At 42.4% G+C, this 24,938-nt stretch overlaps 1 protein-coding gene across 1 annotated transcript in view; it reads right to left on the bottom strand.

Moving 5' to 3' along the window:
* The window catches only part of nrxn3b (neurexin 3b), a gene marked incomplete at its 3' end in the record, with an annotated part of 274,338 nt that overhangs the window by 244,838 nt on the left and 4,562 nt on the right, over window positions 1–24,938 (bottom strand). The window contains exons 2-4 of the mRNA XM_008281996.1: window positions 23,647–23,664; window positions 23,230–23,256; window positions 20,959–20,970 (exon numbers count right to left, since the gene is read on the bottom strand). Of these exons, the coding sequence (XP_008280218.1) occupies window positions 20,959–20,970; window positions 23,230–23,256; window positions 23,647–23,664 (57 nt within the window). The remainder of the gene's footprint in view (window positions 1–20,958; window positions 20,971–23,229; window positions 23,257–23,646; window positions 23,665–24,938) is intronic.

Here is a 24,938-nt window from a genome sequence, read left to right as displayed (position 1 = left end):
ATTTTCATGTAAATAATGCTGAATCATCAAAACCCATTTATTCCCATCATGCACACTGAAATAAAAGTGCAGCTTGCTGTTGCATCTGACGTCCTCCAGTTTTAAAATACATATAAGAGAACAGAAATGTAACTAAATCTCTGGTTTTGACTGGAACTCTGCAGCTCCAAGATAAGACATAAGAGCTGCTGACCACAGTAGATGGGAAACATTGGTACCATAAAGTCTGGTAAACAACATGCCAAGATTTGAGAACATCTCCACCAGAGAGAGACTAACACAACTACCTCACACTGTTTTGTAGACCAACAGGCACGTTATCACCCATTCTGACAAAAAAAAGAGAAAGAAATCACCCCGATAATGTCGCCGACCTCTTGTGGTTGTGTGAACGAACGCGTGTAAATTTAGATTGTCACCTTGGAAACGTACCAAAAAGGAGTTTTGTAGCATGTGGTAAACATAGGGTGTGTTTGAATCTGAGCTTTGATCCTTTTCTAAACTTCATAGAGGAGTTTTAAACTTCACAAATCACTGCGAAAATGCAAGTAAACAACAAGTGAAAAACAGCAAGTGAGAGCAAAAGTCAAAACGAGACTCTACCGAGAAGATAAAACTGTAATTATGGTCCAAGACGGGACTCAAACTAAAGCGGTGAAAGTTCACTGACTTCTGCAAACACTTCCTCCCTCCAAATGTTGGCTAATTTTTGTAAGTGCAAAATCACATCTCCACTGCCATTAAAGGAAGTGATAATTGAGGTGGAGAAGGTCCCTCCTTGCCAGTATGTATAGGAATAATCTGCAATAACAGCATTTAAAAACAGATATAAAAAGCTGTACAGTGCATTCCCCAGTCACTGTGTTCACACGGCTCTATCATGTCTCAAAAATTAGCTTGTGACAGCGTCCCCAAAGAGTTTGCAACATGTAGGCCAATATATATATAAATATAAAGCTTTTCCTGTGCCTGGAGCCAAACAAGCTTCAGCAGCAGCTCCACCACATCTGAACACAAACATACAACAAAAAAAATGTCTACAAGTACACACACACACATAGGAGGATATTTATCAGCTGTGAGACTCGGGGATGTGAGTACAGCTCATGTGTGTGTTTATCAGAGTGAAAGACAGAACGGAGACTTTTCAGGGACAAACAATGAGCGATCGAGCAAACTGTGTATATGTGTGTGTGTGTGTGTGTGTGTGTGGATCCGTGTCCCTCCACATGCATGTGAGCCTAAACGATGCTCTTCATTCATGCCGCACATGCACATTTGTCATGTTGCAGTCTAATGCCTGTGCAGCAGTGAGGCGCACGCGACTCTGGAAGCAGCACATTATTCACATTTTTACATCCGACTTAAGGCTGAGTCGAAGGGCATCGATTAGGTTAGTTTAAGTCTAACGCTAGCTCGTTTTCTCGATGGGGAAGTGCCGCTGTGTGGTTTATTCTTTAGGAGAATAGTTCAAAACAACCTGAAAAACACCTACAGGACGAGGCGGTGTTTTTTTATTTTCTAATATTTTAGCAGGACCTCCACCCCAGGTTTTGCAGCCTAGTGTCCCTGACAAGACCTGAGCTACAGTGGAGTTAACGCTGGCCCTAAGCTATAGCCGTGGCCCCATTCTGCCAGGAAAACCAATTACTTAGTGTTTCAAAGCCCTGTGAGTGCCCGAAAGGGGCCCATCATTTAACCATGAGACACTCCGACTTCACTCACTGCCGGCCTTTCAGCGCAGAGTCGTGCCGACACACCGATAGGCAGCGCGCACACGCATACCCAAAAATAATACAAACCCCCATGCATCATTAAAAACAAATGAAAGTTAAAATTAGTGCAAGAGGGGGGCAAAGAGATGCTGTTAATGTAATTCATCACTACAAAAACTGCATCTGTATCTGCTACCTGAGCTGCGGATGACACATATTTTTACATAGAAAACTGGGAAAATATCACAATGCCGGAGCTGTGTGGAGAATTTTCATATAAATATTAATATAAGTTGCTCTCTAAACTGCATTGTCTTATTAATTTTTCACCGGTGTCAGACAGTGAGTCAGCGACCTCTCGGCACCGCAGATAGGGTAAGCTTTCTCCGTGTCTTCTTACCCGCATCACTCCCATGCCAACAGGTAAGCTCCTGCAAATAAACACTGATGCACTTTACGCTCTCTGGCTACCGCAGACGGACCCACGTCAGGTCTGTGGCACCAGACGTGGTGTCATACGTTCATTTGCTTCAACTAGCTTGGTTTACACGGCCATGTAGCTCTATCTTCAGAGACCAAAAAAAACAAAACCTTTTAAACAAGTCTTCTTTGTCGCCGGTACACTCAATATGTTCGCTCTTTGTCTGTCTCGCTCTATCTGTCTCTGCTGGATAAGTTAATGAGCCTAATGAGAATAAAGACTGAAGGGGAAGAGAGAGAAAAAAAAAGACGGAGAGGGAAGGAGAAAAGTGGGGGAAAGGGGGAAGCAATCAGATGTGGCTCTGCCCAGCCCTTGGCAATGACAAAGTGGAGCAATTATGCATGAAGGCTGTGACATTGACTGTGGCATCACCTCTTCTGCTGATCTGTTAAAAAGCAAACATACTCTATAATTCAGCGCGGCACTCGCTCAGTCACACACACACACGTCTCTCTGCGTTCAAGGACTCAGATGATCGTACTTTGACAAGTTAACACGTCTGTGCGCACGGACGCGACTGGTGAGGACGTTTGGCGGCGCAGGTCGGCAGAAGGTCGGAGCCGTTCTCCAATCTTTTTACCCAGTGGGTCTGTTGGCGAGAGGAAAGTATTCCCTCCACGAGTCCATCACCTACTTTTAGCCTCTCGTCTCTCTCTGGACGCAGACACAGCTTACCCTTTAACAGAGTACACGCCCGCGGCCCCGCCATCCCTCTCCGCTGCCCCACTTGATGCTTGGTTGCATAGTGATGCTGTCACGCTCGAAAGAGATATTGATCACTCACGAGAATGAGCCTTCAGAGGCTCACTCCTGTTCCTACACTGCTGCATGTATGTGGACAGGAGGGCTACAGGTGAGCAAAGATGAGTCATGGAGCGACGCCAAGGCTGGCTACATGGACAGAGGAGGTGCAAAAGTTTTTCTTTTCATGTTTACGTCTACTTTTGTTTCTTAAGTCTGCCGTTGCTCTATTTTAAGATAGATAGATACTTTATTAATCCCTTAGGGGAAATTCAGGTATCTCATAGCTCACAGGTTCAACACTAAAACCTGCCAGAGCTACAGAGATGTGCTGCCATTCAGGACGGCACAGTTTGTTCGTCGTGCCATGAGGTGACTTCGTAGAAACGCTCCGAATCCCCAAACCTGCTGGCAGGCTTAGAAGGCATTTTGTCTTTAAAAAATTTGCTAAAATTAAACCATTTATCAGAGCTAGTAACTGTAAATACAAAAAAATTGTCATATTTTTAACTTTCCGATGATCCATGAACTCCTCACCTGTGATGTGCTGTTCAGTTGGGAAAATTACACCAAATCTAAGCTTTAAATCATTTATTGAAATGCTTTGCCCTCCATGTCTTGATTTTACATTTCGTTAGCCTCATAGCCTAATTTCCTAAGTCATTTTTTGGTCAAATTGAGATATTTTCCTAACTTTACTCTCCTATCACTTCTGCATCATCCTGTCTTTCTACCTATGTCATTGGCCAATCACATCTGGTTGAATGTACTGTTAAAAAATCAATAATAAATACCAATGTAATTTCAAAAAATTGGGTTTTTTCTCATTTCCCAAAAACATGAAAATATGACTTAGGCAAGTAGCAGGCTAACGATTTGGTAAAAACAAATTGTTTGCTCCAACAGATTTCTGTAAAAGAAAAAAAAAAGTCTGTGCATCTTGAAGCCACCGTGAAGCCATTAGCAACATACACGGGACTACAATTTGTGGACTTTTCAGCTGAACTTGGATGAACTGCAGGAAGTGTTTACGCAAGCAGAGAGGAGGAAAGTTTTGGAACAAATTATTAACAAATATCAAATTTTCCACTATTGTTAACACCTGTGCACCCAGAGACAGCCTGGGTTTTAAATTAAACTTTAACTTAAAAAAACAAAAAAATGCTACAGAGATGTTTCACTATTTACATTCTTTATTTGTTTCCATCCTTTTCTGCCTGCAGTTCAGCTGAAAAGTCACAGCTGAGTCACTCGCATTTTCAAAATCTTTTGTATTTTGAAGCATCTGGTTACTGCAAATATTCCATTTTTGTCGTTATTTTTAAGCGAGACACGTAGACTATAAAGTGAATCTTATAAAATATCGTGATTTAAAGCTTTCCAACTTAACAGCACATCACAGATGAGTAGTTCAAGGACAGACAAGGAGAAGCTTTAAAATCTGACGATTGTTTCTGTTTTTACAGGTAAATGCTGTAATATTGGTGATTATTCTATTGTTCTTTATTTCTAAGCTAACACGCCTTTCAAACCCGCTGGCAGGTTGTGAGGTTCAGAGGGTTAACGAGCATGAAAGCTGTGTATTTTAATTGGACTGTGCACGACTAGGGATGAAAATTAGCGAAAACCGTAAACCTTCTGCTGTGCACATCAGTTCGACACTCTGTTTTGGCACAACGTTAAACTGCATCGTGACCGTCAATTAAAAATAAACTAAATAATAGATGATACGCTGAATTCCCACAGTTCTTTTAAAAATAATTGTTGTCTGAACTGTAAGCTTTTATTTTTTTTAATTTCCTGACACGGCTGAGCCTTGTAGTTTTTACTTAAACGAGAGTAAATAGAGTATTTATTAGGTTCTACCGCTATTGAGTACTAATGGAACCGTAACAGAACGTGGCATTGAGTCAAAATGAAGTACAGCGTCCACAGCGTTCACAACGGAGGAGGCTCATTGGTGTATTTTTAATAGTTTTTTTGGACAACAATGGAGCTCCGCGGCACAGAGGAGTGAGATATATTAAGCTTTGGCTCCAAAAGCGATACTTGTTAGTATGATGAATTCATTGTTGCCTTGGGGTTCCTAATAGGATTTGTTGATAGGAAGAAAATGCATAATATTAACGGAATTATTCTTCAAAAGCAGAGCTATAAAGGTTGAAGTCAACTAAGAACACCTGGGCGAGCGAATGAATGGTAAGATATCGTAGTGTCTGTAAACGGCTGCCCTCGTGCCCTTGAAGCAGGCGTTTATCCAGGTATGAGGAATATTTAGTGCATTCTTTTATCTTATTCTCATTCAAATACTCATGACTGAAAAACTTCCTTAAGAAGAATAATTAAAGATTTCAATAATCAATCTCCCTCCCTCCAGCTGCGCTTTTAATCAACCTCACCGTCTGTGATCAGAAGTGACTGTTCGAGCCACGAAGGATCCCCAGCCCGTCACGTTCGCACATGAAAGGATGCTCGCAAAGGCTCCCACCTGTCAAAATCTACTGCGGGGGTCAAAAACACCTTTTTTTTTTTTTTCCGTAGCGAGCGTGTTTGGTGTTTGCTCAGCACATTTCCACGCAACTGATCAGCCAATTACCGGACTAATTATTGCCTCTTGCAGATCTGTCACACTGTGCAAGCGCAGGGCAGTGGGGGATCAATAGGATGTGTTAATCCGGGCAGCGCGCAAACACACTGGCGCGCCGCTAAAAAAAAAAAAGGAGAAGATGATGATCAAATGGGGATCAAATGCTCTTGCGTGAGTCTCTCCGAGGACCCCCAGGCAACAGGGGTTAATGGGTGTGCTGCGGTGCTTTGAGATTTGCCTACGAGAACATGCGAGTTGAATCCATTATCTGCTCAGCTACAGTCAAATGTTTAAAATAAAAGGAGATAAAAGAGTGAAATGATGCTGTGTTTGCTTAAGGCTTCGGGGAGGGTCAGGGCTAGGACTAGAGTGGATTGGGAACAGGTGGAAGCGAGGGACGGATGAGGGAGGGCGGGGCATCGCGAAACAGCGCTGAACTTTAGCTGAACTTGGGGGGGAGAAAAAGGGAGGAGGTGAAGAAAGAGATGAAATAAAGGAGAGACAGATGATTCAATCGGTGTTTTCCACATTTTACAGAAAGGAGGGAAAGTCGGGATGGGGAGAGAAAAGACGCGGAGGGGGGCCGAGAAAGTGAACTGATGACTGTTTGATAGCCGAATAAGACGAATGGTGGAGGTGGATGGTGTGACTAATGAGTGAAAGAGGAGGAAAAGGGACAGAGGGATGAAAGAGAGGACAGATAGGGAAGCATAAAAGGAGGAACTACAAGGGTGAAGGGGAAGGGGAAGAAAAAAAGAGGATGTAAAATCTGAAAAACCACACAGAGGAAGCTAGTCGCTGCAAGTAGAGAGCATAAAAGGCAGGAGTAGCCGAAGAAAGTGAAGTATAAAAATATATAAATATATAGCAGAGCCTTGTAGTAGACTGCTCTTAGTACATTTGTTGTGACAGCACCAGGGCCGTCGCTACCGTTGAGGACAATGAGGTCACGTCCTCTGTATTTTTCCTGGGTATCTGCACATTGTAGCTACATGGACGAGGAAGGGGGGAAAAAAAAAAGGTACACACTCCAGGTGTAATTAAATTTGACTACATTGAGGACAAAAAGCAAGAAAGTACCAGAGCAGAGGACTGATGTCGGTACTCTAATGACGCTTTACTTTCAGGAAGAAGGACCTTGTTGTGACTTAACAAAATATATATTTAACTGCGACATCCATCAGCGTTATAACACACTTAATAATAACTTTATTTATAAGGCGCCTAGTTTACAAAGTGCTTTGAGAGACAAAGTAAAAGCAGGCACAAGAAGGAGCCAGACAGTAAGGTCAAACAAAGCCAAAATCAGTGTGAAATTAGGTTAAAGTTAAAACGAGACGATAAAAGATGCAAAAAATATATATGTTGTATGACAAATAATATAATATCTGTTGTAGAAAAAGAACTTTATAGCTTTTTGAGGCTGACAGGCTACTAACAGTATGTATTTTTGAAGAATCCAATAAAAATATAGTACATGACGTTGTTGTTTTGATTCTTTTGCCAAGATTTATATTCAGTGCAACATTTTTTTTTTTCAGATGGAAAAATAAACTTGTCCACACTCCTTAGTGGACGGTCTATATAATGGGGACACTGTTTCTAGATGACCTCAATCCTACTTTGGCTTCAGTGTCTGTACAGCTTTTTTTTTTTTTACTTGTCAGCCAACACTGATGAAAAATATATGTGGAATATGTTAATATTAGTTGACATATTTTAGTCTTGACTTAAAGAGCCCGTGTTATGCATATTTTCAGGGTTTTATTTTGGAGCACTACTAGAATATATGCTTCAAAAAACTAATTACTTTTCTTTGCACCCTCTGTCTGAAATGCTTGATTTTAGCTCCCGTCTCTTTAAAGCTCTGCTCTGATTGGTCGGTTGGTTAAGAACTACAAAACCAGATCTGTGAGTATAGGCAAAGAGACAAAGACCCCGCAAAAGTGGCTCTAATGAGAAAATAATATCTGATCACAAGGAAGCTGCTCGTTCTTTGTCTGAAGGTCAAACTAGCTGCTAGATTATGCAAATGTGTTACACAGTGATGTAGATAAGTAACAAAAGAAAAGCCCGGACTTCGAACTAAGCAAAAGGAGTGTGTTTTTTGTGAAGGAGAGTAACTTTTTACATGCACAAAAATGCAAATATAACACACTGAGGGACAGGGGGAAACCTCAGAAAGCATCATATGGGTTCCTAAAAACAGGAAAATGCTTCATCCAAAAAAAATAAATAAATAAAAACAGCTCATAAGATTAGATTTTGGTTGACATTTCAAATGTTTTGAGATTCAACAACCACCCTTTGAAAGAACTTATTATTTCTGCATCTGAATTTGATTCCTGGCACTTCGGAAACAACCTTTAGACTGTCATGCTAGATTATTGAGTTCAAAATAAATGTAATTATTTGAAGAAATGAACCATGAAAGAAAAAAATGTAATAAATCGGAAATAACAGGTGTTTCGATGGCAGCGGTACAGCGTGTTTCACTAAAAAAAGGCAGTTTGTGCACGAAACCCGCAACTAAAAATAAACACGGACCAAAAACCATACAGCACATGTGTAACCAAACAGATCCTCTCTCCACCAAAGCCAACCAGCACAAGTCGCGCACACGTGGCTGGATACGTACGACACAAACGAGCACACGGCGAGCGCAGTAGCGGGAGCTGATCAACGCTTGATTATCTTCCCTCAGTGCAGCGCACCCCGAGCAGAATCAAATCGGATGACTTCATTAGCATATCATCTGCATAATGGCTCAGCCGGAGCAAGGGCATTCGCTTCTACGATGTCTCACTCTAGAGGGAGGGTTAGGGTTAGAGATCCTCTTTAATTTTTTGTTATAACTAAGCATATGCTGGGCTTCTTTTGAGTCACACGGCTGAATCAGACGTCTCAACTGGCCAGTTAATTGAGGGCACGCTTACAAAAAGGCAAAATTTGAACTGAAGATAATTTCTTTCTATTGTGCACAATCAGCGGAGTTCCCTCGCTGAGATATCCAATTATCTACCTCTTTGCTGCGAAATTAAACACGGATGTTTGTAGCATTAAATCGCCTGAACATCTCCATTTTAGCATTCTTGGTAACACACGTCCAAAATGTGCGACGACAAAAAATGAGCAGTGAGAATTCTGGCTACACGAAAAGACGTCCAGCAGGTCCTCCTCGCCAGTCTGGCTTAGTTTCTTCCAAGGATAAAAATTCATGCGATATCATCGAGGCTCTTAGAATATTTATTCCCTTCCAAATGGTGCGCCATTAAACGTTTTCATTTTCCTCACCTCGCAAAAGTCTGCCCTTAGTTAGAATAAGAAGAACGGTTATTTCTGTTTCACCTTTTAAACATTTCATATTTCTTACTTTGTAATTCCAATGTTAATAAAAGTCACGGCCGCTTTTTTTTTTTTCTTCTTTTTTTTCCCCAAGACTCGCCGCCTTCATTGTGGTTCACAGGGTCAGAATTTCACCGGCTTAGATGAAATATGTTTCTGAACTGAGTCGGCACCTTTTTTTTTGTGTGTCGAATGTTCAAGTAGAAGACGGGCTGAATGCAAACATCGCTTTATCGCACATCAGTGTTACAGAAAAAGGCGAGGGAGGTTTCTATGTCGTTAACAGGGAAAAAAAGAAGCATATACAGGTAGGAGGAACACATACATAGTGGTTCATAGCAGAAAAATAGTACCAGGTTGGACCCCTTTAGGCAATCAAAACTGCTTTAAATCTTCCTGGCGTGGATTCAACAAGGTGCTGCAAACTTTCCTCTGAGATTTTCGTCCATGTTGAACTGACAGTTGCAGCACATTCGCTCGTTCACGATCCTGCTGCTGCTCCATCGAATCCCAGAGGAGCTCTATTGGATTGAGATCTGGTGACTGTGGAGGCCACTGGATACAGTGAACTCGCTGTCATGTTCAGGAAACCAGCCGTGACATGATATGAGCTTCGTGACGTTATGCAGCCGAAAGTAGCCACGAGAAGACGGGCGTGAAGGGACGATGAAGAAGAGCTGGGGCGTAAGAATGAGGCTCGATTAGAGGGCGCAAAAACTCCATCATTACAGCACCAGCCTCAATTGTTGGTACAAAGGCAGGATGGATCCACGCGTTCTTGTTGTTTACACCAAGCTTTGACCCAAAACATCTAAATGTTGCAGCAGAAATCGAGACTCATCGCACCAGGCAGCATTCACCCCCTCTGTAACCTCAGTTTCCTGCTCTTAGTGGTGTTCTTTTGCTATAAACCATCTGCCTCAAGGTTGCACATTCTTCTGCATTCACTGTTTACACCAAGTGGTTATGCTTTTCTATCATCTCCAACCAGACGGGCCACTTTTTTTTTTACCCACAGAGCTGCCACTTGCTGGATATTTATTCCTCTTTCAAACCATTCTCTACAAACCCCAGAGATGGTAGCACATGGGAGTCCCAGGAGATCAGCAGTTTCTGACAGACTCAAACCAGCACCGTCTGGCACCAACAACCACGTCACATTCAGAGTCGCTTAAATCATCTTCCGTTCCCATTCGGATGCTCGGTTTGAACTTGAGCTCAAATGATCCTCTTAACCGTGCCTGCAAACCCAAACGTTATTGGCTAATTAGAGGTTTGCCTTGACGAGCAGCTGAGCAGGTGGAGCTAATGAAGTAGCTGGTGTAGCCGTGCCAACCTAGACTGGATATATAGTATATTGCAAATACCTGTAGTTTCTTAAAATATTTAACTCAAACATACACAGTGACGTTCTTCCAAGGACAACTGACGTCATGTTGACCATTCATGTGTATGGGGTTCCTCATTACGGGTATCTACACCTCGGCTGCAGACACCACAGGTTGAATTTCTGCAGCTAAAAGAAGGCCGGTTGTAATTCCAGCTCTAGATATCCACAGTTTAATTCTGATGAGTCATAATTCAAGATCCTCAATTAATTCAAGATCTTCACACTGCCCCTTTCAGATATCTTAAGTCAGGTTTGAACTAGTCAGAGTTAAGATATCTCAAGCTAGAATTCCGCCTGGTCAAAATGTGCTTACAGATATTTCGAACTGGAGTTTTGACTCGTCAAAATAATGTTGCATGCATGTTTGGTGACGTACGAAGCTACTGCAAGCCCAAGGTGAGGGCGGCTTCCTTTTTGGCTCTGCAACTGATAGCACATATGACAGCCGCTTTACCGCCACATCAGAGCAGCCTGAGGCCAAAGTTCCAGTTTACTTCGAAGTCTCGCCATCCGCAAACATCTTGATGATAAGCTCTTCATATTTGATGGCCTTTTCTAACTTATCCACCACAGCAGCTGCCATTACTTTGGATAATGCTGTTCAAATGCTATTTTTGGCGAGCAACCAATTGGAAGCCTCCCACGAACAGCGTCAGGCACAACGATTCGGACGAGTCGTTCTGACGCTTAAGGTGTCTGCTATCCTGACTAGTGGAAATGGAGTTACAGGGATTCCTTTTGGGGGTTTTTTACTGGTCAGAATGATGTATACATAATTTAAATAAGAATTCTAATGAAACCAAAAGCTTTAAATTGGGTTGTACTTGCAAAATGTGACAATTTAAAAGCCACATAGGGCGATACTTCAAAGATTTTGTCAAACAGTTAGAACAAAAGAGTTAAAAAACTTTTTTAGAAAAAGAAAAAAAAAGAGTGGAGCAAAATCAAAGAAATAATGGAGAGAAGGTGCTCCATTGCTGCACATTTCAAGATGTGAAAGTCACATTGGGACACTGCTCACATTTGTCTTCATCCTCTGCAGTATTAAGGTAAATATTCCACAAAGTTTTACTGAAATTTCTTTCTGATCACTGTTCTATACAAGATAACCGACCAACACATGAACATAAATGGAGAAAAAAAAAAAAATCTTTGTCCTTGGTGACAAACCCAAACAGTGAGGATGATTCAAATAAAGAGAGAAGAAGAAAAAGATAGAAAGAGTGCAGCGCGCTCCAACAGTGGCCGCTGCATTTCTAACCATTCGGCTGCCATGTTTGTTTACTTTCTCCCTGGTGTGAACATCTATGCATGGCTGCAGCCATCACATCTACACATGTCACCCCTCTGCACAATCACACAACACTGTGCACAAGCACACTCGCTCCCACATATTCCTAAGCCTTCTTGCGCTCGTACTTAGACTCTCACAATACAGCCCTCGGAGCCACATCTTAACCCAGTTCTGCGCATAAATCCTACTCATACGGTCTCAGGCACTCCACAAACAATGCGCAGCATTCCTGAGATTTCAGCCAAATGTGTACTACTACTCCAGCGGTTTTTTTTTAGCTTGAAATGAGAGTGGATTTGGCATATTCATGACAGGTTTCGTGACTAGTGGGCCATCCGAGCGTTCACTTTTGATTCACTTCTAATTGCGACGCTGTGTGGTCAACGAAAACTGACAGGCTTTGAAGGTACAGTGAGAATGTTTGGACTCGCATCCCGGCCTGATATTATGCAGATGTACATTTATGTAATGCGTAAGCAGATTTTCTACTTGTCACTGTGTGTGAACGGCACACATTTTATGTTTGCGTAGCCAATAATGATCGCTCAAATATTTCACGCAAACATATTAAACATTTTGTTGAGCGAGAGGCTTAAGAGCAATATTCTGTTGGTGATAAGCAGCAACGCAAATAAAGATGGACAAATATGTCAGTTACATATTTGCATGTTTTCTCTCTCTCTCCTGCACTCTCGCTCACTCGCTCTCTCTGGCTGTTGCGTAACCACTGACGCACTCGTGATCCGTGAAAAAATGGGAATCAGTTTTGCTCGGTTGATCCCAGAGGTCAGCAGGAGAGAGAGAGAGCGAACAGAGGCAGAGGAGTAAAGAGAACGCAAGGCCAAAAAAAAAAAAGAGAGTGAAAAGGAAGGAGAAGGAGGAGAGAGACTGCCAAACGTTGGCATCAGCGAGTCGGTGTCGGGGCAAGAATTGTTCGGTACAGCTGACAGTGTTTTCTGAACCTTTCGCTTGTCGTCTGGGGAACCGGAGATGCAGGAAATGCCTCGGAGAAAGGGTACGCGAGAGAGGAGGGAGGAAAAAAAAAAAAAACATGGCGAGAGAATAATGTAAACTAAATGGAAAACAGCAGAAGGAGGGCAAATGACAAAGCATAGAAACACAGAGAAACAGGAGAAAACATGAAAAGGAAATTAGAGAAGAGACAATCGATCCGAAACAAACGTAATGGAGGAGAGAAAAATCTTTAATTAAACAGCCTCTGAAGCTTAAACAGAACTCCATTTTTCAGTCACACTTTACGTTCTGGCTTCCGCCGAGCAGAACGCAGGGGGCTGCCAGGGTGAAGTTTAACGCCAGCCAATCAGCATCCTTTCAGAAACAATGAGCTGCAGGAGAGAAACCCACAGGTATAGAAGAGAACGCCTGTATTTACAGCTCATATTTCGCGACTGCTTGAGGAGCAGCCGGTCAGCGCGGAAATCAATTTGACCGATGCCCTCAATTTTTTAGCAACTCTGAAATTCCACCTCGAGGATTGCGGTGTAGTTTTAGACTGAGTAATGAGGAAAGGCAAAGTTAAACTCAATTTCGGGGTGAGCGTCTGGCCATTAATAGCTGTTTATCAACAGGACGGCCAACGCTCGCCAAGGCCAATAAGTGCCAGCTGGTGCTCTGAATCCACAGTCTGAGGCATGGCAGGGAAAAACCCATATCGGTTGCCTTCCCTGACACCGCATGGATGCGAATAAACCAAACCGCTGATGACACACGGAGCCTAGTCCCTGTCTCATGCATTACAAAAGGACGACAAAGGACAAGTGCTTCATTTTCCAACATGCAATCATGTGTCAGTAGGTTAAGGACTGCATTTAGATGCGGGAAACGCTCGGTGCGTCTTCCTCTTTTTAGCAGCAGTGAATCAACTCGGCAGCAATTTGCTTCGGCGGAAATAAAGCTTTCTGCGATACACTCAGAGTTTTCCGCGAGCTCTCGAGGGGGTTTTCTCAAAAAGTACCGTCATAGGCAGTAAAATCCTCTTTGTCAACTATCATAAAGAAAATGAGATAAACTGGCCGTTCTTCACTTTGGGACACTATTAGTAGCCAACAAGACAAATTTCTACTGGATTTGTGTGTTTGTGTGAGAATGACAGACTTGTTCATAACAACTGATGTTTTCACTTTCACACAAGCAGCATATATGGGGGAAAAAAATAAGATTTAACCCAAAGACGTGCAGCATTTAGCTGTGGAAGTATGACCGATAGTTTCCTTCCAGTGTGAACTTTAGCCCCTTATCAGTCTTAACAGATCGCTGACGTTTGTGTATCCACTGAATTTTTAATGCAGGATTTTAAATAATTTAAAAATAAATTAAGCTTTGATGATGTTTACTATTTTATGTTATAGAAAATATTTTAAAGCCCAGCTATACTCAGTGCATTTTAAAGAACTGAATGTCAACTCACAACTTGATCAGAATCAGTGCAGCAGAACCAGAAATATCAACTTTTTTTTTGGTCCCTTCTTATTAAAACTCCTACATTTCCCACAATTCTGTTCGGTTCACTGTCATATGCTAAAAACAGCTAATGTCGCCTCCAGCTGCTCGTCTCAAATAGAAACGAGGTGTATGTTAATGCTGACACAAGTGACGTCACGTAAGTCAGTGGAAAAAAACAGAACAAACTATCTACATTAAAAAGACTGAAGTCCAACGCACGCTGGCAGACTTGACTTAAAACACCAGCATCCATTGTTTTATGTGCAAACTCACACACCCGCAGCGTCCTGACACGCATCACTGTTTCATTATATGCCACTGGCCAATTTTCAAGCATCAACACGCATAAACTCTCCAGAAAAGCAGCGATTTAATCACTCCACGGACCGGCGTATCAAATAATGCAACACTGCTGACACAAGGCACTTAACACATACTAGGGCTGCACGATACGAGGAAAAAATGACACTAGGATTCTTTTGTTATTCTTATAATAGCAAAAGAAAAAATACATTTTCTTTTAATGGTTCACTTGAATAATTCCATTTTTAAAGGTGAATCATTCTAGAATGCTTGGAGTGAGTCTGTACGGGAGTCCATCTGCATCGAAAATGTGACATATATATATAATTGATTTTTTTTTTTAACCAAAAGACTGTTTATTGTGAAGACTACTATATCGTATAACACGATCAAAGGCAATGCAAACTGTTTATTTGCTCCAAATGGCATTCAGATCCCGTTTTACATTCATCATACAGAGCCTTGTGTTGCTGACTAAAACGGTTCAACAGATTTGTGGTGTTGTCTTATGTGGTGGCAATAATTGAACGACACTGCTGACATGACCTGTTTTTGGTTAAACTTTCTGTAGCTGAAATATTTGCATACAGCTGACGAGGGCTGCACAGCTATGGCTGACATGATAATTACAATTAATCATTGATTTTACTCACAAAATACTTTTTATTGTAGTTTCACAATAAATAAACTAGCATGTCGTGCTACATTCCTGCTAATGTACAAATCTTGCATCAACATAAGACTTAAGTTAGGATTCTTTTCCACCTGAGTGCATCCTAGAGGCAGAATATAAATTTATCTGTACCCAATACGCCTCACTTGCTGAACATTTGATTATCAATAGACACTACAATGTGCCAATGTTTGCTAAACGTCCCAAATGCATCGCCAGCGGTGCACAGAGAAGTTTCTAGTCTCCACTCAGTTACTGCAGGGCAGCAGCTCAGACAGGTGGGTGATGAAAAATAAGTTTATAAAGCTAAATAAGCTGTTTTTATGTCAGATTTTCTGAAGTTGGAACCAAGTGATTGTATCCAAATGAGTATTTTCTAAGAGTGAAGCATTTTAAATGTCAATACTGCTGTCGATCATGTTCATTTAATTGTGCAAAGTCCAAATTATAATTGTGATTAATATACAATTACTGTTGCAGCCCTACAATTGATATTGCACTCCTTGTTGCAACCACTTTCCTTGTCAGTACTGCTTTCCTTTACCTCGCTGATGTCATGGTGCACATGTGCAGTTTGCATGTCAAACTCTGTCTTATAAATAAAGTTTTAAACATAAACCCGGTTTATTCGAGAACCATAAAATCTGAGCAACCCTACAAAGTTGCAGCATGATGTGTCTGAGTTCATTTGCCTCACTTCACATCGCACTTATTGTTATTTGACCATTACTCACATGACCACGCCGATGCTGAAACGATGCACCGTGCAGCCCCAATACACACATTTCGCAGCCCTGCAGTTTCTTTCAAGCAACAAAACAGAACTTAGAGATAAATAATATATGAACGCTCACTAGTTTTGAAGGTATAGCATAGCGCAGTTGCAGTCTCTTCCCTGAAAGTACTGTGTAACAACACAGGAAACAATGCTGTGTAAACTAAAAAGCCACTGAGACGTATCTGCAGCAGCACCGGCCAAGTCCAGAGAACTAACCAAACAGCTGTGGGGAGTGTGGACAGGGGCTGTACACAAATCCCACTGAAGCCTGGCAGCATCTGTGGACAGGCAGTAAGCTCTCCCATCTTGAGCCCGACTGTGATGTGAGGCTCATGATGTCCACGGGACTTTGAACTGGAGAAACACAAGGAAGAGGAAGGAGGAGGACGAGGAGGGAGAAAGCGAGAAGGGCTAACTAGAATACTGAGGCAGACAGAGATGAATAGGGTGGGACAAAGGCAGAGAGGGAGACTGATAGAGCAGGAGGCAGAGAAGGGGTGACAGGCAGGGAGAGAATACATATATATATTTATTATATATATACACAGAGAGCCGGACCGAGGCAGAAACAGAAAGAGTGCCACAGAGGCAGAAAGCAAAAAAAATAAATAAAAAATCTCGTCTGTGGGAACTTTGCGGCAGGACTTTGAGGGGATAATTAGGGAGAGTGACTCCAGAAGTGGAGAATAAGTTCTCAGTCCTAAGCCTTCATGCAGAGGGATTAGACTCAGGCTGAACTCCTCCCCTCCCTCCCTCCCCTCCCGGCGCTCTAACAGCTCTCTAAAGTGGACCACTGACAACTTGGCAATGGGGACAAGCAACTATGTCAGACACTGTCCGTACAGTTTCATTACACAACCAGAAAGCCGCCATTTCTCTATCGGAAAACAGCACGGAGAGCGAGTGAAATTACACGAAACAACCATCGTAATTCTGCAAAAGTCTGCCAATGATGCATTATTATATCACATAATTACAATGATATGTGCTGATAATATTCACATTTTGATGAGACAGTGACAAAAAAATACTTGTAGCACTGTCAGCAGGAAGAGCACGTTATAAAATGAAGATTGCAGCAAGCTTTTTGCCAAACATAATAATAGATGTTCTTCTGATCAGAGTAAAGCCACAAGGTCGCGCTGGCCCGCAGGCGGCTTCACACTCATCGCTGGCATTGAGTTAACCCTGATGAACACCATCCAGATGTGGGATGGAAATACAGCTCTGATGAGGAAAAAAAAATTATGATTTTGGAAGTCAGTGAATGAAATATAAGCATTCAAGTACAGCAAACCACTTGTTGATTGTGTTCAGAAAAATGCTATGGAGTTGTTTTCAATTAGTGGTAAACAAGTAGTTCTATGGTTTTAAAATGAGCAAAATGCCTAAAATGTGAGACTTTTAAAAGCTAGTTCTGACTATGCTAAACACTCCCTGCAGTGAAAATCTTTTACCTTGTTGACATGCCCATGTGGGAAGTTTGTATACGCTACAAGACATATCATGAGCCATGGCTGGAAACTGCATTTCACCGATGACAGCATAAGAAAAAACAGATTCAAACTTGTGTAATAATCCTGTCAGCTTTCCAGAGCGGACACATCTAAAGCGGTTTAAGGTTGGAAGGTGTTATTTTCATGGAAAGACAGCATCTAAATGTGTAACTCAGATACACAAAGATGAGCTTTAGGGGTTAAATCTGCTACCTGGAGGCGACTTTAATTACCAGCCTACTGCGTCTTCACCAACAGTTCCTTTACCATGAATACAAGAAAGTGTTTGTTTCATTATACAGCGATGATTTCAGATAAGAATCCTTGTTTCAGCGTGTTACCTGCAGGCGTTAATAAGCATAGCACACCCTGCATCTGGGATTTACATTATCACCTCACATATGTAATAGTTGCTGTTTTCTGGCTGCACGGGAACAGTCTCTCTATACAAACACCCAAATTTAACAACCACTGTAAACACCAGCCTTATTATCTGCATAGTATAGAGGAACGGTTACATTTGGGGTGTCAGCTTTTAATTGGTGCTCAATTAGTGTATTTCACTTAGAAAATGTCCTATTTTCAATTGTATTATTCTTCCTCCGAGCGTAGAATAAGTCAAATTCAGTCAATGAAATTGCTCAGTTTGCAGCTAAACGAGAATACGTGACTTTTACCGTCTCAAACTTGCATTTTTATTAGCAGAATATAATAATAATAAAAAAAAACAACCGCTAAAATGTAAAAATATCTTCAGGCAGGAGTTCAGTGTGTTGCTAAGTGGAGCAACGTTACTAAGTGGAGCACAGCCTCTGGTCCGCTGCCATGGCTTACAAAAAGTTTGCCGTAACGTCGAAGCCATGCATCAAAAAGCGAGCTGCATCTCCGAGCCAAAGAACAATTGGGTCCTGTCCGACTGCGAGGGACTGAAACTTTCTCTATAGATGGCTCAGGGTGCATGTAGCTCCAGACTTGAGTACGGGGATGACAAGGTGCTCCCTATTTTTCATTAGAAATATGTAGCCTTGCCAACGCTGACATGCTCGCCTGGCCCCTTCATCTGCAGCTATCATTTCTCTCCCTTTTTTTTTTTTTTGCCTTCAACCCCTTCCTCCCGCCTTCACTCTGTTGTCTCTCCTCTCGGGTGTATTTTCTCCTCTGTTCTCCCCAGCCTCCCACTTACTGTGCCCTCTGACCACTGTGCCATTTACAGTACACAAACACAACTGCAGAGACATGAATCTGATAGCACAGGGACCCGCTGTAAGGCAAGTCCTCCTTTTACATATCACGTCTCAGTACTTCACAGCACAAAGTCGTGAAACAATTTATGTAACGCTGCCTCGGATGCATGTTTTAAGAATCATTTCTAATCATGAAATACCCATAATATTGATTCGCTCATCCATTACTTTCTGTTATTTCTCTCCGGGGACACCGGCCAGGAAATCATTGCAGGGTTAATATTGATGTAGAGACAATCGTTTACATTTATACCTGTGGGTAATTTAGAGAGCCAAGTTCATTTGATTTGCATGTCCTTGGACAGCTGGAGGAAAGTGGAACGCCCAGAGGAAACCCCCCACGGACTTACATACAGGGGGCCAGAGCCGTGCATCAAACCTGAGTCCTTTTTTTTGTTGTTGTTGTTGTTATGCAACAGCGCTAACAACAGAACCGCCGTGGGACCGCTCGCTACACGCCGATCGGCTTGTTGTTAAACACAAGTGTAGGGGAAGTCTGTTTTTTTGGTTTTAGCCCATCCACACGGTGCCAGGTCTGACAAAGAGCAAAGACAGGCAGATTATACACATTATAGCAAAGGATTGCTGTAATCACATCCCAGTGAAAAGTCTGGAAATGCATTACTATCTTTTATTGGAACTCAAGAACAGAAACTGTCCAATTATCGCGCCGGAGCTGTGACAAGGTGCGGCGTGCCTATAGTGATTGTGAGGTTCTAGTAACACCTCGACTCAATATCGCAAAAGTTTGAAGGAGGGAGTTTATAGCAAAAAAAAACACAAAAGCTCAAAGAATGGGCTGAACAGTGCGTTTGACTGCTGAGCTTAATACTTACAACCCAGAATCACTTCCAAGGCCAAGAAAGGACGTCTCATTATGTCAGTTTGTGAGATTACGAGTTATTCATATCCACTGTGTGCAAGCAGATCCTGGGTGATATCACCGTTTTGGGTAATGGATTGGATTGATGGATGGATTTAAAGGAGGGCTACGCTCCGGCAGTCCCAGAAAACGTTACCCGAGACAGAGTCACGTCTGCCAAACACATCGCCTAGTTCTTATCCCGAAAGCCTTTTTTCTCGTTACGTTGAAGGTCAAAGCGCATCGTCTGGAAATGTGAACGAGCTCGTCAACGAAGCAACCAAACAAATTTACAGTCTTTTACGGTTTCTTGTCTTATTTTAACTCTTTAAGCTCCAAGCAGATTCTGGATGTTTCTTTTTTTTTAAGTGCAACATGAATAGAATAGAATAGAATAGAATAAAACTTTATTGATCCCTTCGGTGTAAACTTCAGGGAAATTGTTAAATGGATACAGCACAACCACTACTGGAGGTTTTTTGTGCAATTTTGTGCAGCATGATTATTATTTTCACAAAAATGTTAAAAGATAAACCTGAAATCAGCATGGATAATGTTTTTCCATATGCACTTGCAGTTCTTTTCTACTTCTAGCCATGTTGTGCTGTTTAAATAGAGGTGCAGGACTTTGTATTGGAGTGAAAAATTTGTCTACAGTATGTAAAAAATAAAAAATAAAGTGACAGGAGCAAAGAAAAATGCTTACAAACTGCTTGGGGTTCAGGTAGCTACTGTAGAAGATGCTTATGCAGACTAAGGCACCAAAAGAGCTCCATAAGGATTAAAAAAAGAGCAAATGTGTTGCTAACATTCATGCTAACAGACAACTAGTTGATGGTAAATACAGTCAGCTGTTTCCCAGCAGCCATTTCAGTCAAAACTAACAAAAAAACACACAACTTTCTTTAAGCTGATATCCATCAAGATCAAGTTAAAGGAGGCGCACACACACACAGCATGTCACACAATAGCACGCATAACCAGATACAAATACAACAACAAGTATCCCACATTGCTTTGTTAAATGAATAATGAAGATATTGTCTGCGCGACTGCAATACACACAGCCTGCTGCGATGGCCTGCAGCCAGATGTCAGGTCAAATTCACCAATCAGCTCTATTTCAACCGACACAGAGGAGTCATATCCAATTAAACACAAACACACACACACACAAACATCTGTGCATCTGTACACGCGTGTGCATCCTCACACAGACAGTCTATCATTAATATTTACTGTTTGCAAAGACACTGAATAATCCATAGCAGAGCTTACTGTCATCATTTTATATTAAACAGTGTTAATCAAGTGAAAATCACTCCAGCACTGACACGTTTTAGTTTTTTTTTCTTTCCATCTTCACTCATCCCTCTGTTCAATCATTCACCCTTCATGCAACAGTAAATGTGCACGCTCGCTTTCTCTCTCAAACACACGGGCGAGCATGTGAACGCGTTTAATGAACACACATAATAAATGATTAACCGGTGGCAGCACAGACTCCACACACACACACACACACATGCACGCAGCACTTTCAGCTCAGATAAGAGTACAGTAGGGAAAAAAAGGGATTGCTGTACCTTTGTTTCTACCTACAGTTTTTGGAGAGGAGAAAGGATCCGTAGAGATAAAAGAGGGAAGAGTGTCATCCCAGGCAGAGCACCAGAGAACGACAGCAAAAAAAGAAGAAAGTAGAAGGGTAGAAGCTATTGTTAGTCTAAATTGTGCCGGTACACTCCCAACTGACACTTAACATGCAAAATGTTGACAATCATGCAAATGGTGGGAAATGGAGGGAGGGCACATGGGCAGCAAACAACTGACACTTCACAATTTCAGCTATTCATCTCTTTTTTTTTTTTGTTAAGTGAATCACGATGCTAAGTTCACACCAGAAAGAGGCACAGAGAAAAAAATCATTTGCACATCCTAATGAAATAAATCATCTGTAGTGGGTGAATCCAAATGAAGAGGACAAATCTGTTGACCTTGCTTGGTTTTCATCGTGGCACATAGCCGGATCTATGTGGAGAATGGTCTGACAGCACCTCATTATCACTCTGCTATAGGGAGACGAATGCTCTGGATTGTTAGCATTTCTTTGGGCTGCATTGAGCCAAGGATGCAGCAATGGTGTCCTTGCAAAATAATGTTGGGGCAGAACTGTCATTAAACTAGTTCATGAAAATAACACACAGGTCTGACGAATTGCACAATTTCAAATATATCAGTGTGCAGGTTTGTATTTGCAATAGCAAAGGAAATCTAAAAATGCATGTAGTTGAATAAATGGCAATCTGATACCTGAAGTCTACATCTGGTGAGTCAGACTACTGGTTAGCGCTATCGAATCAGTTTTTAATTGATCAAATTCAGTAGAACTCAGCAGGCTTTAACCTCGCAGGGAAGATTTGGGGAGATTCTGTGGAGATTTCTGAACAAACTGGAACCGTCATAAATGCTAGTTTGGCCGATCCAGTCTGTTTTTCATCAGAAAAGTTTACTAATGTTGGACAACACAGCAAAGTTACACTGTGTGATGACGGTGATCGGGAACTCTGAACTACTTCTCTGATTTGGTACGTTGACTGAGCAAAACCGAAGAAGCTCATTTGAAAGCACTCAAGTATTATTTTCACCTAAAAGACAGTCAAATGATGAGAGTCTTGTGTTTTTTTAGTTGGTATTCTTGAGGTGGGGCTGCAAGGTGGCCCGGGATATTTCTGCGTGGAGTTTGTGGGTTCTCTCTGGGTTCTCCGGCTTCCTCCCACACAGTCCAAAAACATGCTGAGGTTAATTGGTGATTCTAAATTGTTCGTAGGTGTGAATGTGAGTCTCTAAGTGTAGCCCTGTGATAGACTGGTGACCTGTCGGCTGGGATAGACTCCAGCCCCCCTCGACCTTAGTGAGGATTAAGTGTTGTATAGATAATGGATGGATGGATTCTTGGGGTTGGACTTGTCCAGCTGGCAATCTACAGCCAGTGCTGTGTGTTTAGGGTTAGCATGGCGGTATTAACCCAAATCTAACCAAGTAGTTTTGTAGTGTATACAAAAGCAACTGAAAACCAACATGAACAGCAAGTGATAGGTGTTTGTTTGTATTTCCTTCACCATGACCTTTTCCTGAACTTCAGTAATGTTGTTGCCTACACTGAACAAAGTAGCATAAAGAAATCCAAAAACTGCCTGAAAACAAGCAAAAAGTGAAACTCTGATTCACCCATCAAATCCAACATCCAGCCCTCAACACTGCTCCCCACGTTGGCACCGGCTGGAAGGTGCAACTTGTGATTTGTCCAAAAGAAAATTAAATTCAAGGGATACTAGATTCCTTCACTACTTGCACCTCTCTGCACTTTACTCTCCACTTTTACAACACACCTCTTCTGTGTTCTACGAGCTGTCTCCCCGAATTCCCCTGATTTCCTCATCCGCCCTCCTGCTCTGCCGCTTTCCTCCCCGCCCCCACCCCCCCACAGTGGCCTGTGTCACTGCATGTTTGCTGTGGAACTGAAAATAGTACACAATTATGTAATACACAGGTGAAACGAGGCTGAGGAGAGAGAGAGAGAGAGAGAGAGGGAGAGAGAGAGAGAGAGGAAGGTGAGATGTGGGACATGCCATGCTACTATACTCCCCTCCCCGCCAACACACAAACACTCGCCCTTCTGCAGCAGCAGCAGCAGCAGCGGGAGCGTTGCACACACAAATGCATTGCACACACAAATGCACACGGACAGGTAGCGAAGGCATACAGTGTAAATTTTACGCCCCAAAACCAAGCCAGGGGGGTGAGTAAACAAAAAATAATAATAATAGAGACGTAGAGAGAGAAAAAGAAGAGAGTACCTTGCTCTGCCTTCAGGTGTGCGAGGCCTTGAAGAGAAAAATCAAACAGACAGGAACAGAGAGAAAAAATTGAGAACACCACCACGCCAATACTGCAGTTGTATTGTCAGTACGCATGCTTTGCATGACGGCAAACCATGGCTATCACACTAAAAGCAAAGCTTCCTCCAGTGAAAGCTTTCCGCCGAAACAGACAAATGACGACTAAAGACACTAACGCTAGACTGTATGTGAATATAAAGCAGCTGTGGAGGTTGTTTACCGCAGACGTGTCAATTATAAATGCTGTAATTGGATTACTGGTGCGGCTTGTGCTTGCCTTTTACAGGTGAAAACATACATTATTAATAACTTACTATGACATGAGCCGCTGCTACTATTTAACTCAAACTATGACTAATTCTTCTTGAGACTCACCTGGTTTTCTCTGGACTGCTGTGGAGTTGTCACAGGAGACAAAATAAAAAAAAAAGGAAAGAGAGAAAGCAAAGAGAAAGCATCGCATTAGCAACACACTTCAGCTGCTTTTGCATGTGGGTCTAACATGCAAAACATACCACACTTCTAATCATGTAAGGAGCACAGAGATGCCTCTTGACATGCCTGATTAAACTGATTCAAGTATAAATCCCTGTGGAAAGAAAACACGTGAAATCTCATCTGTCCCGTCCTCTCGGGGAACCAGATTGACGTCTAACCCCCCTATTTGGCAAACAACTCTTTCACATTTCGAATATTGTCACAGTAACATAATATTCCGCATCTCGTATCACACAGAGTCCCTCACAACACGTACAAAAGTAAAGATACATAAATCCCTGAGGATTTATGGTGTGGTGAGGTTTGTGGATCTCGGGATGCTCCTTCTCAGACCCATGCTTTTTCTCCTCTGCCGCTGACCCAGAATCAACACACCCCCTCGCTGTTTCTCAGAGGAATGCTCACTGTGCAACTCTCACGGCATGGCGTGGCAGCAACAAAAAAAAGAAGCCACGCGTTGAGCTTCTCGTCCCTGGCGGCAAACATCCTCACCAGGATCTCACCCGTGGATGACACCTCGTGGGGTATCAAACATGCCAGTCCGATTTAGGGAAGACAGCGATTGAATTCAGCAGCAGCTCTTGTATGTTGAGTGTTTTTTTTTTTACCGCTTTGGTCTCAACCTGAGAAGGAATATGCAGGGACTTGTAATCAGCGCCCCCGAGGAGCATCAAGAGGAGGAAATTAAACAAATCTTAATTAAGACAGACGTTTAAGGAGCGGCTCTAATACACAATATCAGATGTTAATGCTCGTGTGGGGAGCCTCGATCTCGAGGACTGGCCCTGATAGAACCGGGGGACTCTCGCGATGGATTTTTCTTTTCCTCCTTGACGGCATTAAGTCTGTGTTTAATGTTAGAATTTAAGAAACCCGACACGGGACGGGAATATCATTTTGAGAGGAGGGGCAGGGAGACACGTTGTGCAGGAGCTGCTGGTGAGGTGAGATTTTCCTGCCGTCTCCTTTAGGGAGTCTAAAATGGATGCTACTTCTCCTCCCACACGAGAAGGATGACATTGGCAGAGGAAAGGGAAGGACGAAGCGTGGAAGCAGAGGCGGGGGGGAGGGGGGGCGGCCGAGCTGACGGACAGCGGTGCAGCTCTGGAAGAACTGGGGGGGGCGACTCCGAAACCCCCTCGAATTCACACGCCTGAACCGACCAGCGA

The sequence above is a fragment of the Stegastes partitus genome, unplaced genomic scaffold (genome assembly GCF_000690725.1).
Source record: "Stegastes partitus isolate 25-593 unplaced genomic scaffold, Stegastes_partitus-1.0.2 Scaffold254, whole genome shotgun sequence".
NCBI lineage: Eukaryota > Metazoa > Chordata > Actinopteri > Pomacentridae > Stegastes > Stegastes partitus.
Note: the sequence above shows the minus strand (reverse complement) of the source record. Positions and strands in the feature narration are given on the sequence as shown.